Source organism: Bos indicus, chromosome 11 (assembly GCF_029378745.1).
Source record: "Bos indicus isolate NIAB-ARS_2022 breed Sahiwal x Tharparkar chromosome 11, NIAB-ARS_B.indTharparkar_mat_pri_1.0, whole genome shotgun sequence".
In the NCBI taxonomy this organism is placed as follows: domain Eukaryota; kingdom Metazoa; phylum Chordata; class Mammalia; order Artiodactyla; family Bovidae; genus Bos; species Bos indicus.
The window spans coordinates 106,282,999-106,304,889 of NC_091770.1; the positions used below are offsets into that span (position 1 = coordinate 106,282,999).

General features: G+C 56.9%; 2 protein-coding genes across 9 annotated transcripts in view; both read left to right on the forward strand.

The window, feature by feature from the left end:
• Nucleotides 1–312: 312 nt before the first annotated feature.
• ARRDC1 (arrestin domain containing 1) lies at nt 313–7,851 on the forward strand. 3 transcript variants are annotated; one of them, XM_019971184.2, is made up of 8 exons: nt 315–494; nt 5,677–5,787; nt 6,069–6,119; nt 6,211–6,365; nt 6,530–6,712; nt 6,805–6,981; nt 7,052–7,472; nt 7,546–7,851. In XM_019971184.2, exons 1-8 carry the CDS (start codon nt 377–379, stop codon nt 7,608–7,610), a joined length of 1,281 nt encoding a protein of 426 aa, XP_019826743.1. In that variant the 5' UTR covers nt 315–376; the 3' UTR covers nt 7,611–7,851. The 3 variants fall into 3 exon arrangements, with proteins under 3 accessions (XP_070655919.1, XP_019826743.1, XP_070655918.1); XM_070799817.1 differs by lacking the exon at nt 315–494 and adding an exon at nt 2,098–3,318; XM_070799818.1 differs by having other exon boundaries at nt 313–494; nt 7,052–7,851.
• A 3,273-nt stretch (nt 7,852–11,124) lies between these two features.
• EHMT1 (euchromatic histone lysine methyltransferase 1) overlaps nt 11,125–21,891 on the forward strand; it is a 109,775-nt gene continuing 99,008 nt past the window's right edge. For 4 of the 6 annotated variants that reach the window (XM_070799810.1, XM_070799813.1, XM_070799814.1 and 1 more), the window contains exon 1: nt 11,125–11,273. In XM_070799810.1, the coding sequence (XP_070655911.1) occupies nt 11,211–11,273 (63 nt within the window). In that variant the 5' untranslated portion in view covers nt 11,125–11,210. Of the gene's footprint in view, nt 11,274–12,189; nt 12,491–21,891 lie in introns of those variants that run through there. The other 2 variants (XM_070799811.1, XM_070799815.1) reach the window with 2 other exon arrangements.

Below are 21,891 nucleotides of genomic sequence, written 5' to 3' on the forward strand. Positions count from 1 at the left end.
CGGGCTGGGGGCGTTGGGGAGCCCGGGGGGAGGGAGGGCTGGGGACAAGAAGCGGGGACGGCCGGGGAGTGGCCTGGCAGGCTAGGGGGCGGGGCGCGGGGACTGGGGTGCCAACGATGGAGGGGAGGGGGCGTGGCGACGGGGGGCGTGGCGTGGCGTGGGCGTGGCGTTGCGGGGGCGCGGTGAGTGGGGTGCGAACGTTGATGGGGGCGTGGCGTGGCGATGATTGGGCGTGGCCTGGGCGAACGGGGCGTGCCGGGGGTGTGGCTGGTGGGGGCGTGTCTGGCGGGAGGGCGGGGCTGGGAGCGCGGCGGCCACGGCGCCGGCTGGGCGGGGGCGAAGGAGGCTCAGTGCGGCCGCCCGGCAGGGCCGCGGTATGGGGCGGGTGCAGCTCTTCGAGGTCCGCCTGAACCACGGCCGCGTCGTCTACAGCCCGGGGGAACCGCTGGTGGGGGCCGTGCGCGTGCGCCTGGCGGCGCCGCTGCCCTTCCGAGGTGGGCGCGGGGTCCGGGGAGGGCCGCACCTGCGGCGAGCGGGCGGCGCCCCGGAGCGGCCGAGCGGGCGCGGGGCCAGGGACCTCTGAGGCCGGGGGCTCCCGTCCGACCGCGGGGAGGGCTGCCGGGCCGGCAGGCGGGCGGCGGGCCGCGGAGTGGGAGGCAGGCGCCGGGCGGGGCGGAGCAGGGAAGCCAGGGTGGCCCAGTCCTTCCGCATCTGCCCTTCCTGTCCTTCCGCCAAGGGGCGGCCAGACTCGGGGCCGGGGCTTCGAGCCCATCTGGTTTGCCGAAGGCCGCTCTGACCTGGACCCGCGACGCCTCCGACCTGACCTTCCCTGTCGGGTCTCCGATCCACTACGCCCCGCACCTGCTGGGCCCTCCCCTCGAGCCCGGCCCGCGCTCGCTTTCTCCCCCAGACACTCAGGCAGTCCCCCGAGTGTGCGGGTCCCCGGCCGGGCCGCGGGGCCGTACCCGCACCCAGCCAGGCCCTGAGGGCTGAGAGGGTCTTGCTAATCCCTGCGCGCCGCAGGCCCCGGGCCCAGGGAGCATCTGGGACCCGAACCTGAGCCCTCCGATCCGGTCTCTCTGCTGGCGCAGACAGCTGGGACTTTGAGACCCGGGATCCGGTTGCTGCGGCGGCCCTTACTAGGGCTCCCTGATGGCGCCGGCCTGGTCTGCTGCCTGAGGTGTGGACGGGGCCCTGTGGGGGACCTCACACCCGGGTGGTGGACGAGGAGGCAGCCGGTGGCTGGGCCTCTTCCTGAGCCTGGCGCTGAGTGTGAGGCTGTGCGGTGTGTCCGTCCTGGGGCGCTTCTCTACCTCGGGCTGATTGGCCAGAACCATAGCTGCAGGGGCTTCCTTCTGGACCTCCAGGCTCGCCCCTGGGGCTGACCATCCAGCACATGGGGTGCCCCCTGAGGACAGAGAGCCGCTGTCCTCCTTTCTGGGCAGCCACTGCCTCATCCTGGACGGGTGGGACTCCCCTCCCCATAACTCGTGGCCTCTTTAATGTCTCCACACTTGGAGTTTGGGGTTGGGTTGCTTGGGTAGGTGTGGTTGGCAGGGGCTCCGCAGCTGGCGCATCTTTTCTCTGGGGCATAAGCTGGTGGTGAGAGGTGAGTGCAGCCGGCGGGGCACAGAAAGGAGAGGCAGGCCAGAGGACGGACAGACCCTGTGAGATCCCACGTGGAGCTCTCCAACTGGCCTGCTGACCTGTCGTCCCCTGTAGCCGGGGTCCAGGGTGTCTACAGTGGGGGAGTGGCCTGAGCGGTGCATGACTAACCTGGGTGGGGCAGAGCCTCCCAGCCTCCACATGGTGGGTGGGATGTGGGTAAACGGACAGCTGGGTCACAGCAGGCTGAAGGAGACTCTGCTGATGGTCCTGACTGTAAGGGTGCTCCCAGAGCAGCGGGGGTCCTCGGGCCAGAGAGGGTTTTATTCAGGCTGCCCCCAGGGGTAGAGGGGATGCCCTCTGGCCGGGCCCAGGGGTGAGAGAGGAAAGACTGTGTGGTTTTTTTTTTTTTTTTTAATTTTAATTTTTTATATTTATCTATGGCTGTGCTGGGTCTTCATTGCTGCATGGGCTTTGCTGTACTTGTGGCGAGCAGGGGCTGCTCTCTAGTTGCAGTGCTCGGGCTTCTCACTGTGGCAGCTTCTCTTGTTGAAGAGCACAGGCTCTAGGGAGCACGGGGTTCAGTAATTGCAGCCCTTGGCCTCTAGAGCATAGGCTCAGTAGTTGCAGTGCTCAGGCTTAGTTGCTCTGAGGCAAGTGGGATCTTCATGGATCAGGCATCGAATCCTTATCTCCTGCATTTGCAGGTGAGTTCTTCAGCAAATGAGCCACCAGGGAAGCCCCCCATAGTGTTTTTTAAACATTCACTCAAAAGATACTTGTTGAGCTCCTGCATCCATAGGAGCAGGATCCTTAGGATTTCCATCCTAAAGGGAATCATCCTAAAGGAAATCAGTTCTGAATATTCATTGGAAGGACTGATGTTGAAGCTGAAACTCCAATACTTTGGCCACCTGATGCGAAGAGCTGACTCATTGGAAAAGACCCTGATGCTGGGAAAGATTGAAGGCAGGAGGAGAAGGGGACGACAGAGGATGAGATGGTTGGAATGCATCACAGACTCAATGGACATGAGTTTGAGTAAACTCCGGGAGTTGGTGATGGACAGGGAAGCCTGGCCTGCTGCAGTCCCTGGGGTCACCAAGAGTCGGACACGACTGAGAGACTGAACTGAACTGAACTGAGCTCCTGTAACCAGCCAGTGGTGCAACAGGGAGGCCCCCAGCAGGACATGGAGGCTGGGAGGCAGCGGGCCTCTAAGTGCCTGACTGAGGAGAGTCGGTGATGATCTGCGGTCAGCCCTGGGAGCTGATGTGGAAGACAGCTGGGGAAGGAGGTGCTTTCCTGGAGCCTGGGTCCAGCCCAGTCAGAGGGTCAGGCCGGGGGTCAGGCAGGGCTGGCCTGTGCTCTGCTCTCGAAAAGGGAGGGCAATGCCTGGACGACAGCAGCAGCCAGCCCCTGGCTCTGGCGACTCACTGGGCTCTCACCCTGGGCCAGAGGTCTTTCCCACTTCCCAAGGACCAACCCACAAGTCCTCGAGTCCCAGGAACACTGGGAGGTGGGCGTCGTCATTCCTCTGGTGTTATAGATTTGGAAACAGGACAGAGGAAAGTGGCTCTCCGGCCAGAGCTGCAGTGAGAGGATGCGGCGGAGGCTGGGCCACCCCAGGTCTGTGGGAGCTGGCGGAAGCAGGGACACAGAAATTGTCATGGTCAGACTGCAGGTCGTGCCTGGGAGGAGGGCTGCTGGCAGGTGAGCGTGCTGGCTCAAGAAGTTCCAGAGGTCACTCTGGCATAGGATCCACTTAACGGTCCTCCTTGGAGGACCGAGGAGACCTGCGGATCTCCCTACGTCTCCACCGCTCCCCTGAGGAGGAGAGCATGCATAGGGGTGGGCCTTTCCCGCAGGCAGGGTCCCCGAAGGGGGCTCAACCTGTTTGCAGAGGAGGCCGTGGCATGATCATGGGGAAGGTTAAACAGTTCAGGCCCGCCTGGGATAACCAAGGGTCAGTCTGTTTTTCTGGGGCCAGGTGCCACCGTGGCTTGTTCACCTTAATTCTGGAGCTGGGTTCTGGCTGAGCGCATGCCTGGTTTATCCGCCCCGCTGTTGGACCTGGAGGCTGGGCCTAGATGGTTTGCCGTTACGAGGAGTGCTGCTGGAGGCTCCTGAGTAAACAGGGTGGGATTCTAAGGGGAACTGCTGGACCCCTGGAACCTGTGTGTAAAATTTGCACAGATCCGTTGGCTTTGTCTCCAGGACCCTGTGTCAGCCGACAGTCTGACTGCCATAAGCAAGGGTCTTTCTATTAATACCTGCTTGTAACACGTCAAACAACGTTTGCCAACCTGATGGGTTAAAATGGTAAGTCATCTGAGTTTCCTTGAATTCTAGTGAGGTGAGACAGCTATTCTTTTATCTGCTGCTATGCGACAGTCACCCCTAAGTAACAAATCACCCCTAACCTAAGTGGTTTAAAAAAACCATTTTAACTCATGCTGTTGTGAGTCAAGATTTTGGGCAGAAGTCTTTGGGTGGTTCTTCAGCTCCGTGTTCATCCACTGGGGTCACTTGACAGGCCCAGCCGGCACCGGGCCAGCCCAGGGACCACTGCACTTCTTCCAGTATATTCTGTTGTTCCCAGTGTTCCCAGGGCAGCCTGATTTGCAGGGGCGGGGCGGGGGTGGGGGGGGCACGCCCTCTCCACGGGGAGTTTCAAGCAGTGTAGTGTCTGGACTCCATTGGGGTGTCTTCCAGTCAGCCTTCCAGTCTGGCTTCCCCTTTTCTGTCTGTTCCTTGCTGTGTCTCCTGGGCTGTGCTGGTCTGTAGGTGCGCTGCTTGTGTTCGGACTTCCAGTGGGAACAGTTCCAGGTCTGGCCCTTGGAGGGGATGGCCGGTGGAGCAGAGATGAGAAATTAGGGCTGAGGTCCTGGTGGTGACGCTGGGCTGGCACGGAGGCTGAGGCCAGTCACTGGAAGTGCCGACAGGGCGGAGGGGGAGCCAGGGGTTCGTGAAAGGCAGCCCAGCACACTGTGGGTGACCCGCAGGAGGCCTGTCCCCTGTCAGCAAGGTGGGGCCTGCCTTGGGGAGCCGGGGACAGAGCCGGCGCCGCTGCCTCCCCCAGCCCGGGCACTCGAGATGCCGCCTTCTGCCTGGTGGCTCTGTCAGGAAGGTATCAGATTCCGAGTCGCCTTCCTTCACTAATCCCTCAGTTCAGGGGAGGAAGGGCGGCTGGCAGACAGGCTAAATCTTTGGTCTTGACTCAGCTTGCAGGGAGAGGAAGGAAAGGAGGGAGCCACGGCGCTACCTGTCACCGAATCCCCACCCCCTGGCCTGCGGGCCTCCAGCTGTGGTGTCCCCTCTGGTGACCAGCCTTGGCTGGGGCCGGTCCAGCCACAGCCTTCCGACTGCAGTAGTGGGCTCTGGACTGAGCAGTTCAAGTTCCTGAGCATGGCCTGGACATCGGCAGTGACCTGCTGCCTGTCTGCGGGCTTCCCCTGGGAGCAGGGGGAAGGCCCAGCCACCTCAATGCAGAAATCAGCGCTCCTGGGCAGTTCTGGCCCAGGGGCCAAGGTGTCCCCACCCTCTGGCTGCCAGACTGCTGGTCTATTTTCTCAGGCAGGTCTGACCACATTCCTGCTGCATAAGGGCTAATAGGTAGCTTCCTGGTGCCTGGAGGGGTGGCTCCCAGCCTCACTGACATGCCGGTGAGGCAGCAGGAAGGTGGGGGTGAAGGTCAGCTGCCCCACCCACCTCTGTTCACCAAAGGTTTCCTAAGCTTCCCCTGTAGGGAAGGGGTTTTCTAGGGTCTGGTGCGGGGTCAAGGGGCTGGGGTTTGCCCAGGGGTCAACTGGGTGACCGTTGGGGCCTTCCTGTTCTGGACTGCGGGATGGGTGGAGCCCTGTGCCTCAGCACCCTGGCTCGGTGGGAGCACCTCGGGATGTGGGAGAGGCAGCCTGTGTCCTCTGGAGGGCAGCCGGCCGTGCACTGGCCTTCCCAGAGCCTAGTTGGGTGATCCTGGGTCCCGTTAGTCTTGCCTGAATGCCTGTGCTGGGGCTAGGGAGGGGCCAAGGCCAGCACCTGCCTGTGACTCACACGGGCCCCACCTTGCAGCCATCCGCGTGACCTGCACGGGGTCCTGCAGGGTCTCCAACAAGGCCAACGACTCGGCCTGGGTGGTGGAGGAGAGCTACTTCAACAGTGCCCTGTCTCTGGCCGACAAGGGTGAGTCTGGAACCCACCCCTCCCCTCCTCCCACTAAGATGGGTCTGTCTGTCCCCCTGCTTTCCCACCTGCCTCTGGCCTCCCCGTGGCTGGCCCGCCCTCTCCCAGGGTTTCTCTCTGTGGCAGGAACAGGGCACTGCCTGCTGGGCGCTTGGGGCTGAAGGGGCCAGTCCCTCCCAGGTTTGGATGGGTGCAGTGGGAGCTTGTCGGCTGCAGGGCCTGCTTCGGCTCTGGGCCCTGTGATGGCGCCTTGTCCCCTCTCCCACCTCTCGTGTCCTCAGGGAGCCTGCCTGCTGGAGAGCACAGCTTCCCCTTCCAGTTCCTGCTTCCTGGTGAGAGCCCGGCCCGGCCCGGCTGTGGCAGTGGGTGAGGGTGGGTGGGAGGCGGGGGACAGTGGGACCTCAGTCCCTGCTCTCTGTCCAGCCACGGCTCCCACGTCCTTCGAGGGCCCTTTTGGGAAGATTGTACACCAGGTACGGGCCACCATCGACACACCACGTTTTTCCAAGGATCACCAGTGCAGCCGTGTCTTCTACATCTTGAGCCCCCTGAACCTGAACAGCATCCCAGACATCGAGGTGAGGCTGGGGCAGTGGCCTCCTGGGTGGCTCCCACACTTGTGCAATGCCCTGTCCCCAGCACAGGTGAGGCGGCCTGTGGAAGCAGCAGCCTCAGTTCTGAGCTGACCCAGGGATCCTGTCTGCTCACACCCGCCAAACCCCTTCCCTGCCTTCCTCCCAAGCAACCCAATGTGGCCTCCACCACCAAGAAGTTCTCCTACAAGCTGGTGAAGACGGGCAGCGTGGTCCTCACGGCCAGCACCGACCTCCGAGGCTATGTGGTAGGGCAGGTGCTGAGGCTGCAGGCAGACATTGAGAACCAGTCAGGCAAGGACACCAGCCCGGTGGTGGCCAGTCTGCTGCAGGTCAGCGTCCCCTGGCTGCTGGGCCCCGTCCCTTGGGGCAGAGGAGGGGCGGGTGGCTGGCCGCCCAGGCTCACAGGCTGGCCCTTCCCCAGAAAGTGTCCTACAAGGCCAGGCGCTGGATCTATGACGTGCGGACCATCGCCGAGGTGGAGGGAGCCGGCGTCAAGGCCTGGCGGCGGGCTCAGTGGCAAGAGCAGGTTCTGGTGCCCGCCCTGCCCCAGTCTGCCCTGCCGGGCTGTAGCCTCATCCACGTGGACTACTATCTGCAGGTGGTAGGGGTCAGGGGTGGGGTGGGAGGAGGGGCCGCGGCCTGGCTCCTCACATGCACAACCTCCCTAGGTCTCCCTGAAACAACCGGAAGCTGTCGTGACGCTGCCGGTCTTCATCGGCAACATCGCTGTGAACCATGTTCCATTGAGCCCCCGGCCAGGCCCCGGCCTGGTGGTGCCCTCAGCGCCACCCCAGGAGGAGGCGGAGGCTGTGGCCAGCGGCCCTCACTTCTTCTCGGATCCTGTCTCTCTCTCCACCAAGAGCCACTCCCAGCAGCAGCAGCTGCATGCAGCCCTTGGCTCTGTGCCCCATGGTGCCCCAGAACCCCGTCCTCAGGATGGCAGCCCTGCCCCGCACCCTCTGCCACCTCCCTTGTGCATCTCCACAGGTGCCACCGTGCCCTACTTTGCAGAGGGTTCTGGAGGTCCGGTGCCCACCTCCAGCACCCTGATCCTCCCCCCAGAGTACAGCTCGTGGGGCTACCCCTATGGTGAGTGGGGGCCTGGGGCCTGGTGGGGAGGGAGTGCCCCGGGCCCTATGCAGACCTGGCTGTCTCCCTGCAGAGGCCCCACCGTCCTATGAGCAGAGCTGTGGTGGTGTGGACCCTGGCTTGACCCCGGGGAGCTGACCCCATGCCACCTCCTCTGGATGGGCGGCCCTCTGCCCTGGGACTGGGCTCCCAGGACCTCGTGCCTTCACTCCTGGCCTGGCCCGGCCCACTCAGGACCCGCTGCTGCCCGCTCTTCCCGTGGCCTCTACCTCCGGACCAGCCTCTGCCCCGGCCAGCCTCCTCAGCTCCCCAGCAGTCGGCCTCTCCCAGGGGGTTGGGGCCTAGAGAGACGCGGTGTAAATAAAGTGATTCATTTGTAGCGCTGGGCACAGTGGCCTGTTGGGGCCCTCCTCTGCGGGGTCTGTGTTCCCCGCCAGTAGGGGGTACTGGGCTTCCCAGGTGGCTCTAGTGGTAAAGAACCACCTGCCAATGCAGGAGATGCAACAGACCATGGGTTTGATCCCTCGGTTGGGAAGATCCCCTAGAGCAGGGCATGGCAACGCATTCCAGTATTCTTGCCTGGCGATTCCCATGGACAGAAGGGCCTGGTGGGCTAGTCTACAGGGTCATGAAGAGTTGGCTCCCCCGGACCTGGGGGTGTGCCCAGCCCTTCCCACTGTACACAGCCCCAGATCACGACGCCCGCCCCCCGCTGGACACGCCCCTCACCACCACACCCCTTCTCCTGGACACGCCCCCCCCAGACACGCCCCTCCTTGGCCCCGCCCTCGCCCTCCGTGCCCCTCCTTTCCTCTCTGGGTCCCTTATACTTCCGGGCGTCCGGACGCTGGCTGTTGGTCGCTTCGGGCTAAGCAGCAGTGCCGATTAACAAGGGCTGGGGCTGGCGTTTGGCCTCCCGGTTCTGCTTCAGGATTTGACTTCGGAGGCAGTTTGCATGTCTGGAGCCTCAGCGTTAAAGTGGCCTTGTGATAAGGCGAGAAGGCCACCCCTGTTCCATTTTGTTAGCACCAATCGCTCCAGGCAATGCAGTTTAGGAAATCCAGTCAGGGTGAGGCTTCCCCAAGTCCCTTGCCCTCAAACTCTGTCCCTGTTGGCACCGCAGCCAAGTCTTAGTTCGGAGGGGTTCAGCTTCTCGACTCCCATCCGTGTGTGAACACACAAGCCCGCTCCCGAGCTCTGCAAAGGACTGTTGTCTAGGACGCAAGGAACCCAGGAACAAATAAAAAGGCAGGCTTTCCCAAAGGGGTATTTTGCAGAGTTCCAGAGTGCCCGTGAAAGTCCTGCAGGGCCAGGATCCTGGTGTGCTTTGGGAGACCCTGGAGGTGGTGTTACTTCAGGATCAAATTCTAGCTCTGCCATATGGTGAAGGAGTCACTTTGGCTAGGTGTGTCAGTTAACTTTATGATAAGCTCATGGGACTACAAGGGGACAAGTCGAGTGCCCCCACCCCAGCCCCCGGCCCCGCAACATTACAGAAGTTTATTTCTTGCACATTTAATAGTCCGGAGATGGCATAGCTGTCATTCTCAAGTCGAGGGTGAAACGGCTGGCAATTCTGTCATCCAGGTTACCAGCTTCACCTCCCACTTTCTGGGGGACAGTAGTATCACTTTGGCAAATCCCATCGGCCATCCTACCTGGAATGTGCAGGCAGCTATGCACCCTAAAACTTGACTTTACTATTTGTGGGACAAGGAGAAGATGAATACTGGAGAAAAGCACAAAGCATCTTCAAGCAGGATGACCTGTGAAACAGCTACTAGAAGCTGTAGCCTCACAGTCGAGACTGCGTTTCAAATCCCATCTCTGCTTCTTGAGAGTCTTAACCTGGAAGGCACCCCCCACCCCCTTTTATTTTGCTCACTGACAAGACCGTGGATAAAAATGACGTCCACCTCTGAGGACTGACCTGATAGTCACAGGGACAGCACGTAATGCGTCATCAGTGAGCAGGGATAACACCATGTAGGGTGGCTTGGGCTGACCGTGCAAAATGGGAGCATTGCCTACTTCTGACACATTCATTTACGGTCGATATTTGCCTAGTAAAATACTTTCTTCCACATCTTAACTCTTTTATTCTTTCAACAAATATTTGTCCCCTGCCTGCCAAACATTGTTCTAGGTACTAGGGCACACAAAACAAAAATCTCTGACCTTTTGGACTTGAATTCTAGTGGGGAAGACAGACAATATGGCAATGGAATGCTATGGAGTAAAATAAGAAGGAAGTTTTGGGGTGCAGTAGTATTTTTAAGTAGGTGCAAGGATACACTTCCCTGAAGAGGTGGTGTTTAAGACCTAAGGATTGTCAAGAAGTGAGCCACAGATACCTGAGAAAAAAGTGTTTCAGAGAAGGGGCAGACTAGGGCCCAAGGCAGGAGTGGAGACGGAGATGGCACCAGAGAGGCAGGTGTAGGTGAAGGCTAGCTTGGCTGTGCAGGCCAGAGGACAACTCCTGAGCTGCCTCTCCTGAGGCTCCAGATAGAGCTTGGGGTTCCCGGCCTGTCGGAAGTTGATTTAGGTTGCCCCCAGCCCCTAAACCTGGGGAAGGCTTCCTTGGTACTTAGGGTCGTCCACTGCCTCCTCTGCAGCTGTGGGCCCTCTCAATGCCACATTTCCACGAGATTGAACCCTCACAGCCCCAAGGCCCAGAGATTAGCTTCTGACTTGGGACCTCCTCAGTTCCTGTCGTGAAGACCGGCCGGAGAACCGCAATTTCAGTTTATGAGTCTTCTCTCAATTCCCAAGGGATGGAAGAAACGGGTGGAGCCATGCGGAGTGGGTGGCCCAGGCCAGTTTGTGTGGTGCTGTCCAGTAAAGGCTGCTTGGGTGCGCAGGAAAGGTCTCACCCTGGGTGGCCTGCAGGAAGGCTGGGGTGATCCGAGAGGCTGCCCAACCGGGGCCACCTCCAAATTGGAGAACCCCACTTCCCTTGTACAAGCCAGGCATTTTCCTTAACCAGAGCGCCCTCCAAAGAGCCAATCCCCCCGCAATGGGACACTGCCCACTCTTCCCCAACAGTACACTGTCCCCAGCCAAACCGCAGCCGTATACGGGGCATCTTCCTGAATCAGAGCATCTATCCCCACAGTCCGGAAATGCCCCCGGCCGAGCACCCCGGCGCAAGGGCATTCACACTAACAGACGCCTCCCCCAAGGCAGCACCGCCAACGGGGGCAGCCCTCCCCAGGGGGGCTTCACCCCTCCCGCTCAGGGCCGCCTTCTCAGTCAGGACAGGCGCGCCCCAACACCGGAGCACCCCCGGCCCACAGCCGGGCGCTTCTCCCTAACCGGACGCAGCCGCAACTGGGGCACCCCTCCCACCCGTGCACAACCCCCTGCGCGGGCACCGCCCTAGGACGCAAGCCGGGGTCCGCCTTCTACGAAGGCCGACGGAACCGATGTGTGTCCGGGGTGAGAGGTCAGGGGTCCTTCCGCACCCCGGCCGGTCCGCCAGAGCGCCTACGCAGAGCGAAAGAGGACCGCGCGAGCGGGAGGACCGCGACGGGCCGGCGTCCGGAGCCGCGCCGACCCCGGAAGCCGGCTCCGCGCGGCCCCGCCCCCGCAGCCGCCGTCCACCCGGTTCCGGCCCGCACAGGCCCGCGCTGCGGACGCCGATCCCGGGCCGCAGTGCGCAGGCGCGGGGGCGCGCGCAGGCGCAGACGCGGGCGGCCGGCCCCGCCCCGCCCCGGGCCGCGAGGAGCGGGCGGGGCGATGGCGCGCGGGAGGGGCGGGGCCACGCTGCGGGCCCGGGCCATGGCCGCCGCCGATGCCGAGGTGAGGAGCGGGCCGGCGGCGGGCGCGGGCGGCGCGGGCGCGGTGGGGGCGGCGCGGGCCGGCGGGCCGGGCGCGGCGGGCGCGCGGGCAGGGGCGCGGGCGGGCGCGGGGCGCGCGGGCGGGCGCCTCCCCGCCGCCGCCGCCGCGCCTCAGGCCGAGGCCGGGCCGAGGCGGCCGGGCGTCCGGGCCGCGCTGCGCGGGGCGTGCTTTGTGCGGGCGGGCGGGCGGCGAGGGGCGCGCGCGGGCGGGGCGGGGGCGCGGGGAGGGCCGCCGCCCGGCGCGCCGCGACCCCGGGCCTCGGGCCGCGACCGGGAGCTCCGCGGGAGGGGCGGAGGACAAAAGGGAAAGTGGGGCGAGCCCGCCAAGTTGGCGGCGCGGGCGACGCGAAGCCGTGCGCTCCCGGCGCTGCTCCTGCGCCCGCTGACCTTTCACTTTGTTCCGGAGAGGATGGCTGGATCTTGAAGGAAAAGTTGGCCGGGCCGGCGCTCTTCTCCCCGGACAAAGCTGCCGGCTCCGTGGCTGTCAGGAGTACGGTCGCACGACTTCGGTTTATTTCCAGGCAAACCGCTCACGCGGGCTTTGGCTGTAAAAAGTTGCCCTCCCTTTGTTAATGTTTCTGGCCTCCCCTTTGCTCGCTCTCGAGAATAGTTTTCCCTGGCTCGTGGCAGCAGAGAAAGCAAACTCTTGTGAGATGGGCCAGTAGCTTCCCGCAGAAGGGAGAAGCCGGCGGGAGGCGGTGTGCCTTGGGGAAAGGCAGGAACGGCGCTATCCGGGCTGACACGAGGGACCAGTTTGGAAGAAAGTGATGACCTAGCAGTTTTTCTGTGGAATTACTCCAGGTTTTCTGTGTAGTAATAACCCGGCGACTTCTAAAGATCAGGAAGCCAAGGTGTGTGATAAGACCCTGTTACAGTAATGTGGTGTGTAGGACCTGTACTTTTATCCGGGTAATGCACAGTCTTTTAACGTTTCTTTATTTCTCTCTCGCATTTTTGGGGGGTATGGATGTAAGTAAACTGAGAACGTGCAAGAAAGTTCTTGAATTCAACGTGAAGAGTATTTGTTAGCACCTGCAACACTCAAGGAGTGTATTAGGCTGAGCAAAACGGAACAGGTGAATTAGATAACCGCCAGTCACTTGTAGGAGAGAAGATGAGCAGTGATCACGATACCGCTTATTGAGCGTCTTCTGGGTCCCGGGCACTGCAGGCGCTTAGGTAAGTTCTCTCCAGTTTGCTCTGCTCTGTGCAGCAGGTGCTGCCATTTCCTGTTTAACTGACATGGGAAACGAGATTTGGGACCGATTGGGTGACTCGGCCCAGCCAGTTACCCAGTTAGCAGTTGTTTGGTGTCTGGCACATAGTAGGTGTTTAATTAATAATTGATGAACACGTTGCCCCAGATGTCACTGATTCCACAGGCAGCCTTGACTACAGGGCTTGCCCGAGCCAGTGGCAGTGACAAGCCTGTGTTTCCTAAGCCTTACCTGTGTCCAACCCTGCCTCAGCTGCTTGAATTCCTTCATTAAAGTCTGACAGCCGTTTTTGAGGTGGGTACAATTACATCCCCTTTTGCACAGTAGGGAACAGGCACAGTGAGGCCCCAGGTTACAGAACTTGTGCAGAAGATGGATGCAGTGGTCTGGCTGCAGAGCCCCTTGAGCTGTATTTGTGGTGGTCACTTTAAGCTGATGAAAGCTCTGGGCTTTGGTGGGCAGTCCTCAGTGTTTATAATGGAGGTGCACGTTAGGGCGGGGAGGGGCTCCTGGACAGTGGCTAGGCTTGGGGTCAAGTGTGGCCACTAAATCAGGGAAATGGTTACTGTGTCAGGGTTCTCTAATGGCCAAACGATTAAACCGGAAGGTGGACATTGAAATTTATCTGGCTGCATATTGACTCTTTCTTCTTTCCTCAGCCTAGAGAAAGGTCACCACTTTTTCACACTGAAGAGAGGCCCCCTGGTTTGTGGATTCTGAAACGCGCTTTTGGAGTCTGTCTTCGTTTTGTGGATTACTGAGTGGGGGCTCCTCAGTGTAGTGTGTGTTCAGGTCACCTCAGGCTTTTGACCCAGCAAGATGCTACCTTTCAGCAGGAGGGCCTTCCCAGGAAAGTTCCCTGCATTTCTCGCATCCTGCGTGTCTCTCCTTTTGTGTTTCTTAAGAGATGCGCACATGTGCATGGTTGAGAGTCAGGCAGTGCCTGAAGGTGGCGAAGAAGCTGCGTCCTCTCCAGAGGTGGCAGCCCCTTGACTCTGCGCATTTACCTTATGGGGCTTCCCTGGTGGCTCAGCTGGTAAAGAGTCTGCCTGCAATGTGGGAGGCTTGGGTTCGATCCCTGGGTTGGGAAGATCCCGCGGAGAAGGAAATGGCCACCCACTCCCTGGCCTGGAGAGTTCTGGTTCGCAGAGTCGCCAGGACTGAGCGCCTTTCACTTTCACTTTGTGTTACTAAGCAATATGCTTGTGTCGTCTTATCTTTATTCACCAGTTTTAGGGGTTATCTGCTGGCTCCCGCTAAGTTTTCAGTTTTCTTGTACTCTCTCTGGTTTAGGTAACGCACAGTTGTGGTTAAATCCGTGTCAGGATCTTTATCAGTCTGTTCAGGTCGTTACTGTGCCCTGCTGAGCTGGACGGTGGACCACACACAATTCGATTTCTTTCCTTATACAGACATTTTTATTTCCCTGGAATTAATAATCGCTTTATTTTTCATTTGCCTGGTTCCCTTTGAATCTCAGAATAATGTTCCCGCACCTTTCATTCTGTAAAGTGCTCCTTAATTTAATTTTTTACCCCTCAGCCTTGTCGGCTCAGCAGCCCTTGCCACAGTGCTCCAGCCCAGAACCTTGTTTCCAGGCCTGCACGCCGCCTCCCTGGGGCTCTGCCCGCCTCCTTGCCTCTGGCACTCCCTCACTTGTTTGGGGCGGTGAGCAGTCTGCAGGAGTTGCTGGGACCAAGGCTTTGGGACTCACCTGTCTGAAAATGTTTTCATTCTGCTGCCACACTTAAAGAATCAGTTTGGCTGGACTTGGCATCTCAGTATCTTATAGTCTTTGTTGTTGCTATTGAGAACTCTGTAGTTTGATTTTTTTTTTTTTTTTGGCTGCTCTGTATGGCTTGTGGGATTTTAGTTCCCCAACCAGGAATTGAACCCAAGTCCTCCACAGTGAGAGCATGGAGTCCTAACTGCTGGACTGCCAGGGAACTTGCTAGCCTGATTATTAGTCGTTCGTAAGCATATTCCCACATCAAACTTTTAGGATCCTTGCATCCTTGATTTTCCTCACTTGCCTGAAATGCCTTTGTTGTAGTGTGTTTTCATTCACCCTGTAGAGCACTCAGCAGGCCTGGGATCTGGGGACCGAGGTCCTTGAATTTACAGGAGTTTTTGTGTTATGTGTTAGAGATGGTTCTCTACCAGCTCTCTTTTTCCAGTTTCTTGGAACGTTGGACTTACTGTACTTAATATTCTCATTTTTAAATCTTTTCATCATATCTTGATCTTTTTGTTCTTTTTGAGAGTATTTTTGACAATTTTCCAATTTGTTAAAAATTTTAACTTCTTTAATATTATCATGTTCTTTACTGTTTTTTGTTCCTTTTTAAATGCCTCCTGTTCTTGTTTTATGTATACAACGTCTTTGCTTATCTCTTAATTTCGGTTTTTAAAAGTACAGTTAAAATTTTGAAAACTAAAAAAAATTTTGTTTCCTGCACGTTTTCTGTTTGCCATGCATTCCTCTTTGCTCTTACATGTTTTGGTTTCTTTCTTTCATGCTGGAAACCCTTCTCCCAGTGTCTAGTGCTCCTTGGCTGTTTATTCGTCCTTATGAATAAAATACTAAAAATGGAAAACTGAGTGTAGCAGGGGCTTGTTTCCTTGTTGCTTTCACTGCAGGGTGATGACTAATGTTTTTTGTTGGCTCTTCTCCAAATGTTGCTGTCCGCTGGTTTAGTTTCCTTAGAGGGGAGCCTTCGGTCTGCCTGGTTGGATGGATGTTGGAGCTGGATTAAGGGGCAGGGAGGCAGGGAGGGGCTTCCCTCTTCCTGACCCCCTGCTTTCCCTGCGGCGCCCACCGCTGCCTCTCCGTGTGCCACTCACCCCGAGCGTGGTGCCTTCTGGTGCCCGTAGCTGTGCAGAAGTGCTTGTCTGCGTGTGCGGAGGGGCTGGGCCCGTGCTTGGAGCTTTGCGCCACACCCCTTCTCAGGCCTTTGCACAGCTCCGCCGGTCATCCCTTCTCAGGCCCTTGCACAGCCGCCGGTCAGCCTGCTCCTCGGCAGCGGCCCTGCGCTTGGTCTCCCCTTCCTCTGCCCTGTGGAGTGGTTCAGGTTCCTTTCGCCTCCATCTTCCTAACCGTATTTTGTGTAGTGGTTCCAAGTGTTTCCTAGGTGGGGTGCATGTTTCTCTTTCCTGTTCTTGTCTTGGATTGATCTTTGATAAGAGAAGGGGTGGAGAGTCTGTTTTGCATCTAGCAATCAGAAATATTTACAGTAAATCTTGTGAAGTTTCACCCATACTAACAGCTCTCCTGTGGAAAGGGCTGCCCGTCTCAGATCTTCCTGTGTAGGTTGTGGTTCTGGATCATCACAGAGGTTGTCAAGGGCAGTACTTGCACCCCAGCCCTGAGGCCCAGAAGGACACCTGTGGGCAGCTTGGCTGTTGGAGACCCCGCACGTGGTCAGTGCTGCACCAGGGCCAGAGCCCCGCTTCCTGCCTTTGCTAACCGGTTTGTATATTTGGCCACATTTTAATTGAGTTCGTCTTTTAGAATGATGTAGCTATGGGAACCATATTTTGGGCTCTCCTCTTCAGGAACCTTACGTTCTCTGCCATTCATTGGACTTCGCTCGTGTGATGGATGCTGCTGTCTTGGTGGGCGGGTGGTCTGGGTCCAGCTGGCCTTGCTCCCAGCAGACCACACTAGGAGTGGCGAGGGGGGCCCAGCTGTCAGGCTCTGCAGGTGTGCTGCAGAGGGCGTCACTCCAGAGCTGCCCACTTGCTGTCCCACTGTACTTAACTTCTGGTATTTTCGTTTATTAAAACAGAGAAAACTCTTCAGCGGTTTTGGATTTTAAAGAACAAAAATTGAAGTGGTTCTTTTGACTCTTCGAAGGTGGCGCTTCCTGTATAAGTCACTTTGCCACTAACATAACTGTCAGTTGGTATTTTACTTTGGAACGGTCTTTGGACTGCTTTCTGCATCCCACGTTTAACAGCTTTGTAAGTTCTGATCAGGGTGTGTTTAAAGTGCCGTTTCCGAGGGGTCTGCAGGCAGCCTGGAGCCGGGAGGTGCTGGTCTAGATGCTGTGTGAGAGGATATGCAAGCTTATGAGGTTGGCGTCTGATTTCACAAAATTTAACAGTGTAATAGAGCAAATACCAAGCAGGAAATGAGATGGAATCAGCTGAGAGTAAACAAGAGGAGGCCCGGCTGCCGTGCTGCTTGCTGCAGGCGGACTCGCGTTGGGAAAAGCTCCTTGAGGAAGATGAGTCCGCTGAAGGTCCTAAGGAGGTAAGACGTGAAATGGAAGGGCAAAGTTCAGTTGTACCTTTCAGAAGGAAAAAAATTAGGCATTTTAGCAAAGTTAGAAAAATACCACTGTAATGGCAGAAAGCGAAGAGGAACTAAAGAATCTCTTGATGAGGGTGAAGGAGGAGAGTGAAAAAGCCGGCTTAAAAGTAAGCTTTAAAAACACTAAGATCATGGCATCCGGCCCCATTGCTTCATGGCAAATAGAAGGGGAAAAGGTGGAAGTAGTGACAGATTTCCTCTTCTTGCGCTCAGAATCATTGTGGACGGTGAGTGCAGTCATGAAATCAGAAGACGACCGCTTCTTGGCAGGAAAGCTGTGACAAACCTAGACAGGGAGTTGAAAAGCAGAGACATTACTCTGCCGACAAAGGTCGGTATAGTTAAGGCTGTGGCCTTCCCTGTGCTCATGTACGGTTGTGAGAGCTGGACTGTAAAGAAGGCAGCGTGCCAAAGAATTGATGCCTTTGAACTGTGGTGCTGGAGAAGACTCCTGAAAGTTCCTTGGACAGCAAGGAGATCAAACCAGTCAATCTTAAGGGAAATCAACCCTGAATGCTCGTTGAAAGGACTGATGCTGAAGCTGAAGCTCCAGTATTTTGGTCATCTGATGTAAACAGCCGTCCCATTGGAAAAGTCCCCGATGCTGGGAAGGACTGAGAGCAGAAGGAATAGAGGGTGTCAGAGGATGAGACGGCTGGATGACACCACTGATGCAATGGACATGAACTTGGGCAAACTTCAGGAGATGGTGAGGGACAGGGAGGCCTGGCGTGCTGCAGTCCCTGGGGTCGCAGAGAGTCTGACATGACTGGGCGACTCAGCAGCAACAGCAGCTGCGAGAAAAGTTGACCCTAGAGACATGAGAATGCCAGATACTTGCCGTCGACTTGTTTGCGATCCGAGTGTGCAAGTCTGTGCCTCCAGCGGTAGTAAGCAGGGAGCGTGTGCTGTGTGCACTTTTCTTTCACAGGTCATCTTGTGGGCTTGTGTCTTTTAACGTTTTCAGTGGCCAGATGGTGTTTGCTTTATAGACGTCCCAGCTTCCTTGGTTATGAGCTGGGTGGATCTGTAGCCTTTGTACACAGGTGGTCAGGAGGGGCGAGCGGCACAAGCTGAAGCCAGACAGGTGGGGGCTGGGTCACTGAGGGCCTTGTCACTGGTGACATGTTGGTGGTCTCCTGAGTGCTGTAGACATCAGCGGGCATTGTTTTAGGAATTCACATTTTAAAAAGACCACCCTGGCTGCTGTGTGAAGGGTGGCTGGGTGAAAGCTGGAGGGGAGCAGGGGGCCAGTGAACATGCTTGGCCCCGTGGTGGGTGGAGTCCAGGCACGTGTGTTTGAGTTTGTTTTGAGTAGATGAGTTAGTTTCATGGTTCAGATTCTAGGAGTATGGAGTGAGGCATCCCCCTCTCTCGTCCCCCAGGCACTCGGTTCTTCTCTTGGCAGGCTACCAGCATTGTAATTACTGTGTGTGCAGACGTGCACACGTGGATCGTTAGAGCTTCTACTGTGGACCTTCTTCCGACCTACGCAGATGCAGACCTGGTGGTCAGACACACCCCATGTTTCTGTCCCCCGAGTCAGCCGTTGTCTCCTCGTGAGCACCCCTGAGTCCATCGTTAAGTATTTTTAAGCGGTTCTCAGATATATTTCATATGTGAGTATTTCAGTTAGAGTAAGTAAGTCTTTCAGTCAGTAAATATTCAGTCACTGTTCAGATTTCTTAGGAACAGAATCTCGTCTCTTTGCCCTTGATAGGCATCTGTTAATTCTCAGTCCACTGATTTCCACGTCGCTGTTTCCCCTTGCACTTGAGTTTTGGAGAGGTTGGTCTGTCTGTCCCAAAGTTCCCCACAATCACTCTTGCTGCCCCTCCCCGAGACACTGCGCACCACGCCCCTTGTGCTCTGCTCCCGCCACCGACGCCTGAGGTCTGCAGCTGCAGCCTGCCTGCATGATAGCCGCTTGCCGCGGGCAGCTCCTCAGCCGGTGAGACGGGGGCTGTGCCGGGAGCCCGCTGCAGGGGGAGTGCGCGCTGGATTCCCAAGGCTTGGTGCAGGGGAGAGGGGAGTGTCACACGAATGCTTTAAGCTCCTTGTCTGCATGTTGAAGTACTTACTTGGGGTATGTTAGGTTAAATGACATTTATTACAAATGATTTGTGTTTCTCTTTCCTTTGTTTTTCTGGCCGTGGTGTGGCATGTGGGATTTAGTTCCCTGAGCGGGGATCGAACCGGCCCCCTGCAGTAAGAGCGTAGAGCCTTAGCCGCTGGACCGCCATGGGAGTCCTGCAGGTTTGTCTTTTTAAAAACTAGGCAAAAACACGTTATTACTGGTGTTAAGGCTTCTATCAGACATAGTAGCTCTTGCTTGGTGGTGTTAGCAGTCGTTGATGTTCATTGCTGAGAGCTGTTAGGTCATTAGGTTACAGAATGGCAGGCTGTACAGAGGAAGGCTGTTCACTGCCCGTGAAGTACGCTCATATGGGCAAGGACGTGTAGGTTCTTGACACTGTTTGGGCTGACACCCTGGAGCTTCTTGGTAAGTTCTTGCCTAGGAAGGACCAGAGAGTTCTCTGTGCTGTAATTTGACAGTTGTCTGCTAAGCAGGCTGCTGAGTGATTTCTCTCCTGGAACACAGGTCCTCTCTGCCTGTCAGACTCCAAGGCTGGCGTTCGGACCTAGAGTCGTGGTTGCTTCCTCGTCCTTGCTGTTGGCTTGTGCTCTGTGAACTCCTTGCACACCACAGTGAAATAGAATGCCAGTTGTCATGTAGCCCACCGAATGGTCAGGAGTTCCCCCAGCTCTGGCTCAGCCTGCCCTTCTGTTTTCCTTCTCGTAGAAATGGCCTGCTCAGATCTGTCGTCATGGTTCCGTACTGTCTGTCACTATCTGAATCAGATTCAGTAGCAATAAGACATTTAACCAAAGCATGAAGACTTTTTTTGGAGATGGTATTAATGTATGACATACGTACAGAAACATGCACACTTTATGTGTCTAATGCCATGCATGTCCCTAGACCTTGATCAAGCAGGGACATTACCAGAACCGTAGAAGCCCCCTTGGCCCCTGGCAGGCTGCCCTGTCTTTGCCCAGAGGTCACTGTTGCCCCGACTCCTGACACCCTCCTTGTTTCCCTGACTCTGAGCCTGACGTGAGGGCGCTGTGCAGGGCGTGCCCGCGTCTGCCTTCCAGGCTTCGTCTGTCTGTGGAGGCCTGGGGTCGCCTGCTTCCCCATCACTCTGTAATATTCCCGTGTCTTCAGTCATGGGCCTTCTTCTTTGAGCTGTCTGCAGTCTGGGGTCTTGAGCTGAGGTGGTGTGGACATGTTTTGGTGAGCACTGGTGCACGTTTCTGTGGGGTGTGGCCAGGAGTGGGGGTGTCGAGTCATGGACGCGCGTGCGTGTCCCAGGGGTTGTACCCAAGGACAGGTGTGAGGAAGCCCAGCGGCTAGTCCTGTGGACACTTGATATTGTTTGTCTTTTTACCACTCTGGTAGGTGTGTAGTGTGTCCAGTTGTGGTTTAATTTGCATTTCCCTGATGACTGTTGATGTGAAGCATTAGTATGTTTTTTTAAAAAAAATATTCATTTGTTTTATTTCCGGCTGTGCTGGGTCTTTGTTGCTGTGTGTGGGCGCTCTCTCTGGCTGTGGTGACGGCGGCTCGTTGCGTAGCCTCTCTGTTGAGAAGCACGGGCTCTGGGGTGTGCCGGCTTCAATGGCGCGGTGCACAGGCTTCGTTTCCCCTCAGCACGTGGAACCTTCCTGGACCAGCGATTGAGCCCGTGTCCCCTCATTTGGCAGGCAGTCTCTTAGCCACTGCACCACCAGGGCGGCCCTAGTCCCCGTATGCTTTTAATTATGTTGTGTAGACACTTTCGGAACGTGCCTATGTAAGTTTTTTCCTGCTGGGGGCATATTTGATTCCTTTATATGGTAAATGATATTCCACAGTAGGAATGTACTGAGTTTTGTTTACGCGTTGATCAGTTGCTCCTGTTCTGGCTGTGGTGACTAGCGCTGCCGTGACAGTCACGACCGAGTGTTTCTGTGGGTGTGTGTGTTCGTTCTCGCGGGTGTCTGTCAGGGAGTGGAGTTGCTGGGCGTGGGGTCACTCTGCTTAGGAGCCGCTCGCCTGTGTTACACGGCAGCTGTCGCATCGTCCATTCCTGTCGGCAGTGTGTGAGACGCACTGCTGCTCCACGTGCTCGCAGACACTTGTTAACTGGTCACGGCCGCCCTTTTGGATTTGGTGGGGTGTCTCACGCTGCTGCTGATTTGGTTTCCCCGTTTGTGTTATCTTCCTTACAGAAATGTCTGCAGAAATCCTTTGCCCGTTTCAATTAGATTGTTTCTGTGATGAGTGGTAAACATTTTCTATGTATTGAAGAATATGGATACAGATCCTTTATTGATAAATGATTACGAAACATTTCCCTCCATCTTGTAGGCATGTTTTCAGGTTCTTGTTAGTGTTCTTTTCGAAGTGTGTGCTTTGGGCTGCGCTGGGCTTTGCTGCAGCTCACAGGCTCTCCCTGGTGTCATGAGCGGGGCTGCTCTGCGGCGCACGGGCTCGCCATCGCAGTGGCTTTTCCTGTTGCGGAGCACAGGCGGTGGGCACGTGCGCACAGTAGTGTGACTCCGGGGTTTAGTTCCCCTTGGCATATGGAATCTTCCAGGACCGGGGACCAAACCCATGTGTTCTGCGTTGGCAGGTGGACTCCTAATACTGGGTCACCAGGGAAGCCCCTTGATAGGGTTCTTTGAAGCGCAGACGTTTTTGATTTTGACGAAGATCAGTTTGTCTGCTTCCTTCCTTTGTTGTTTCTCTTTCTGGTGTCATATCTAGGAGTCCGTTGCCAGATCCATTGTTAAGAAGTTAGCACTGTATTTTCCTCTGAGTTTTATATTAGAGTTTTAACTCTTATATTTTGGTCTGGGATCCATTTTGACTTACATTTTGTGTATGGTGTGAGGTAGCGTGTCCAACCTTATTCTTCGCTAGTGGAGATGCCGTTATCCTAGAACCATTGGCTGAAATCCTCCCCTGAGGATTGTTGGGACACCTTTGCTGTAAATTGATG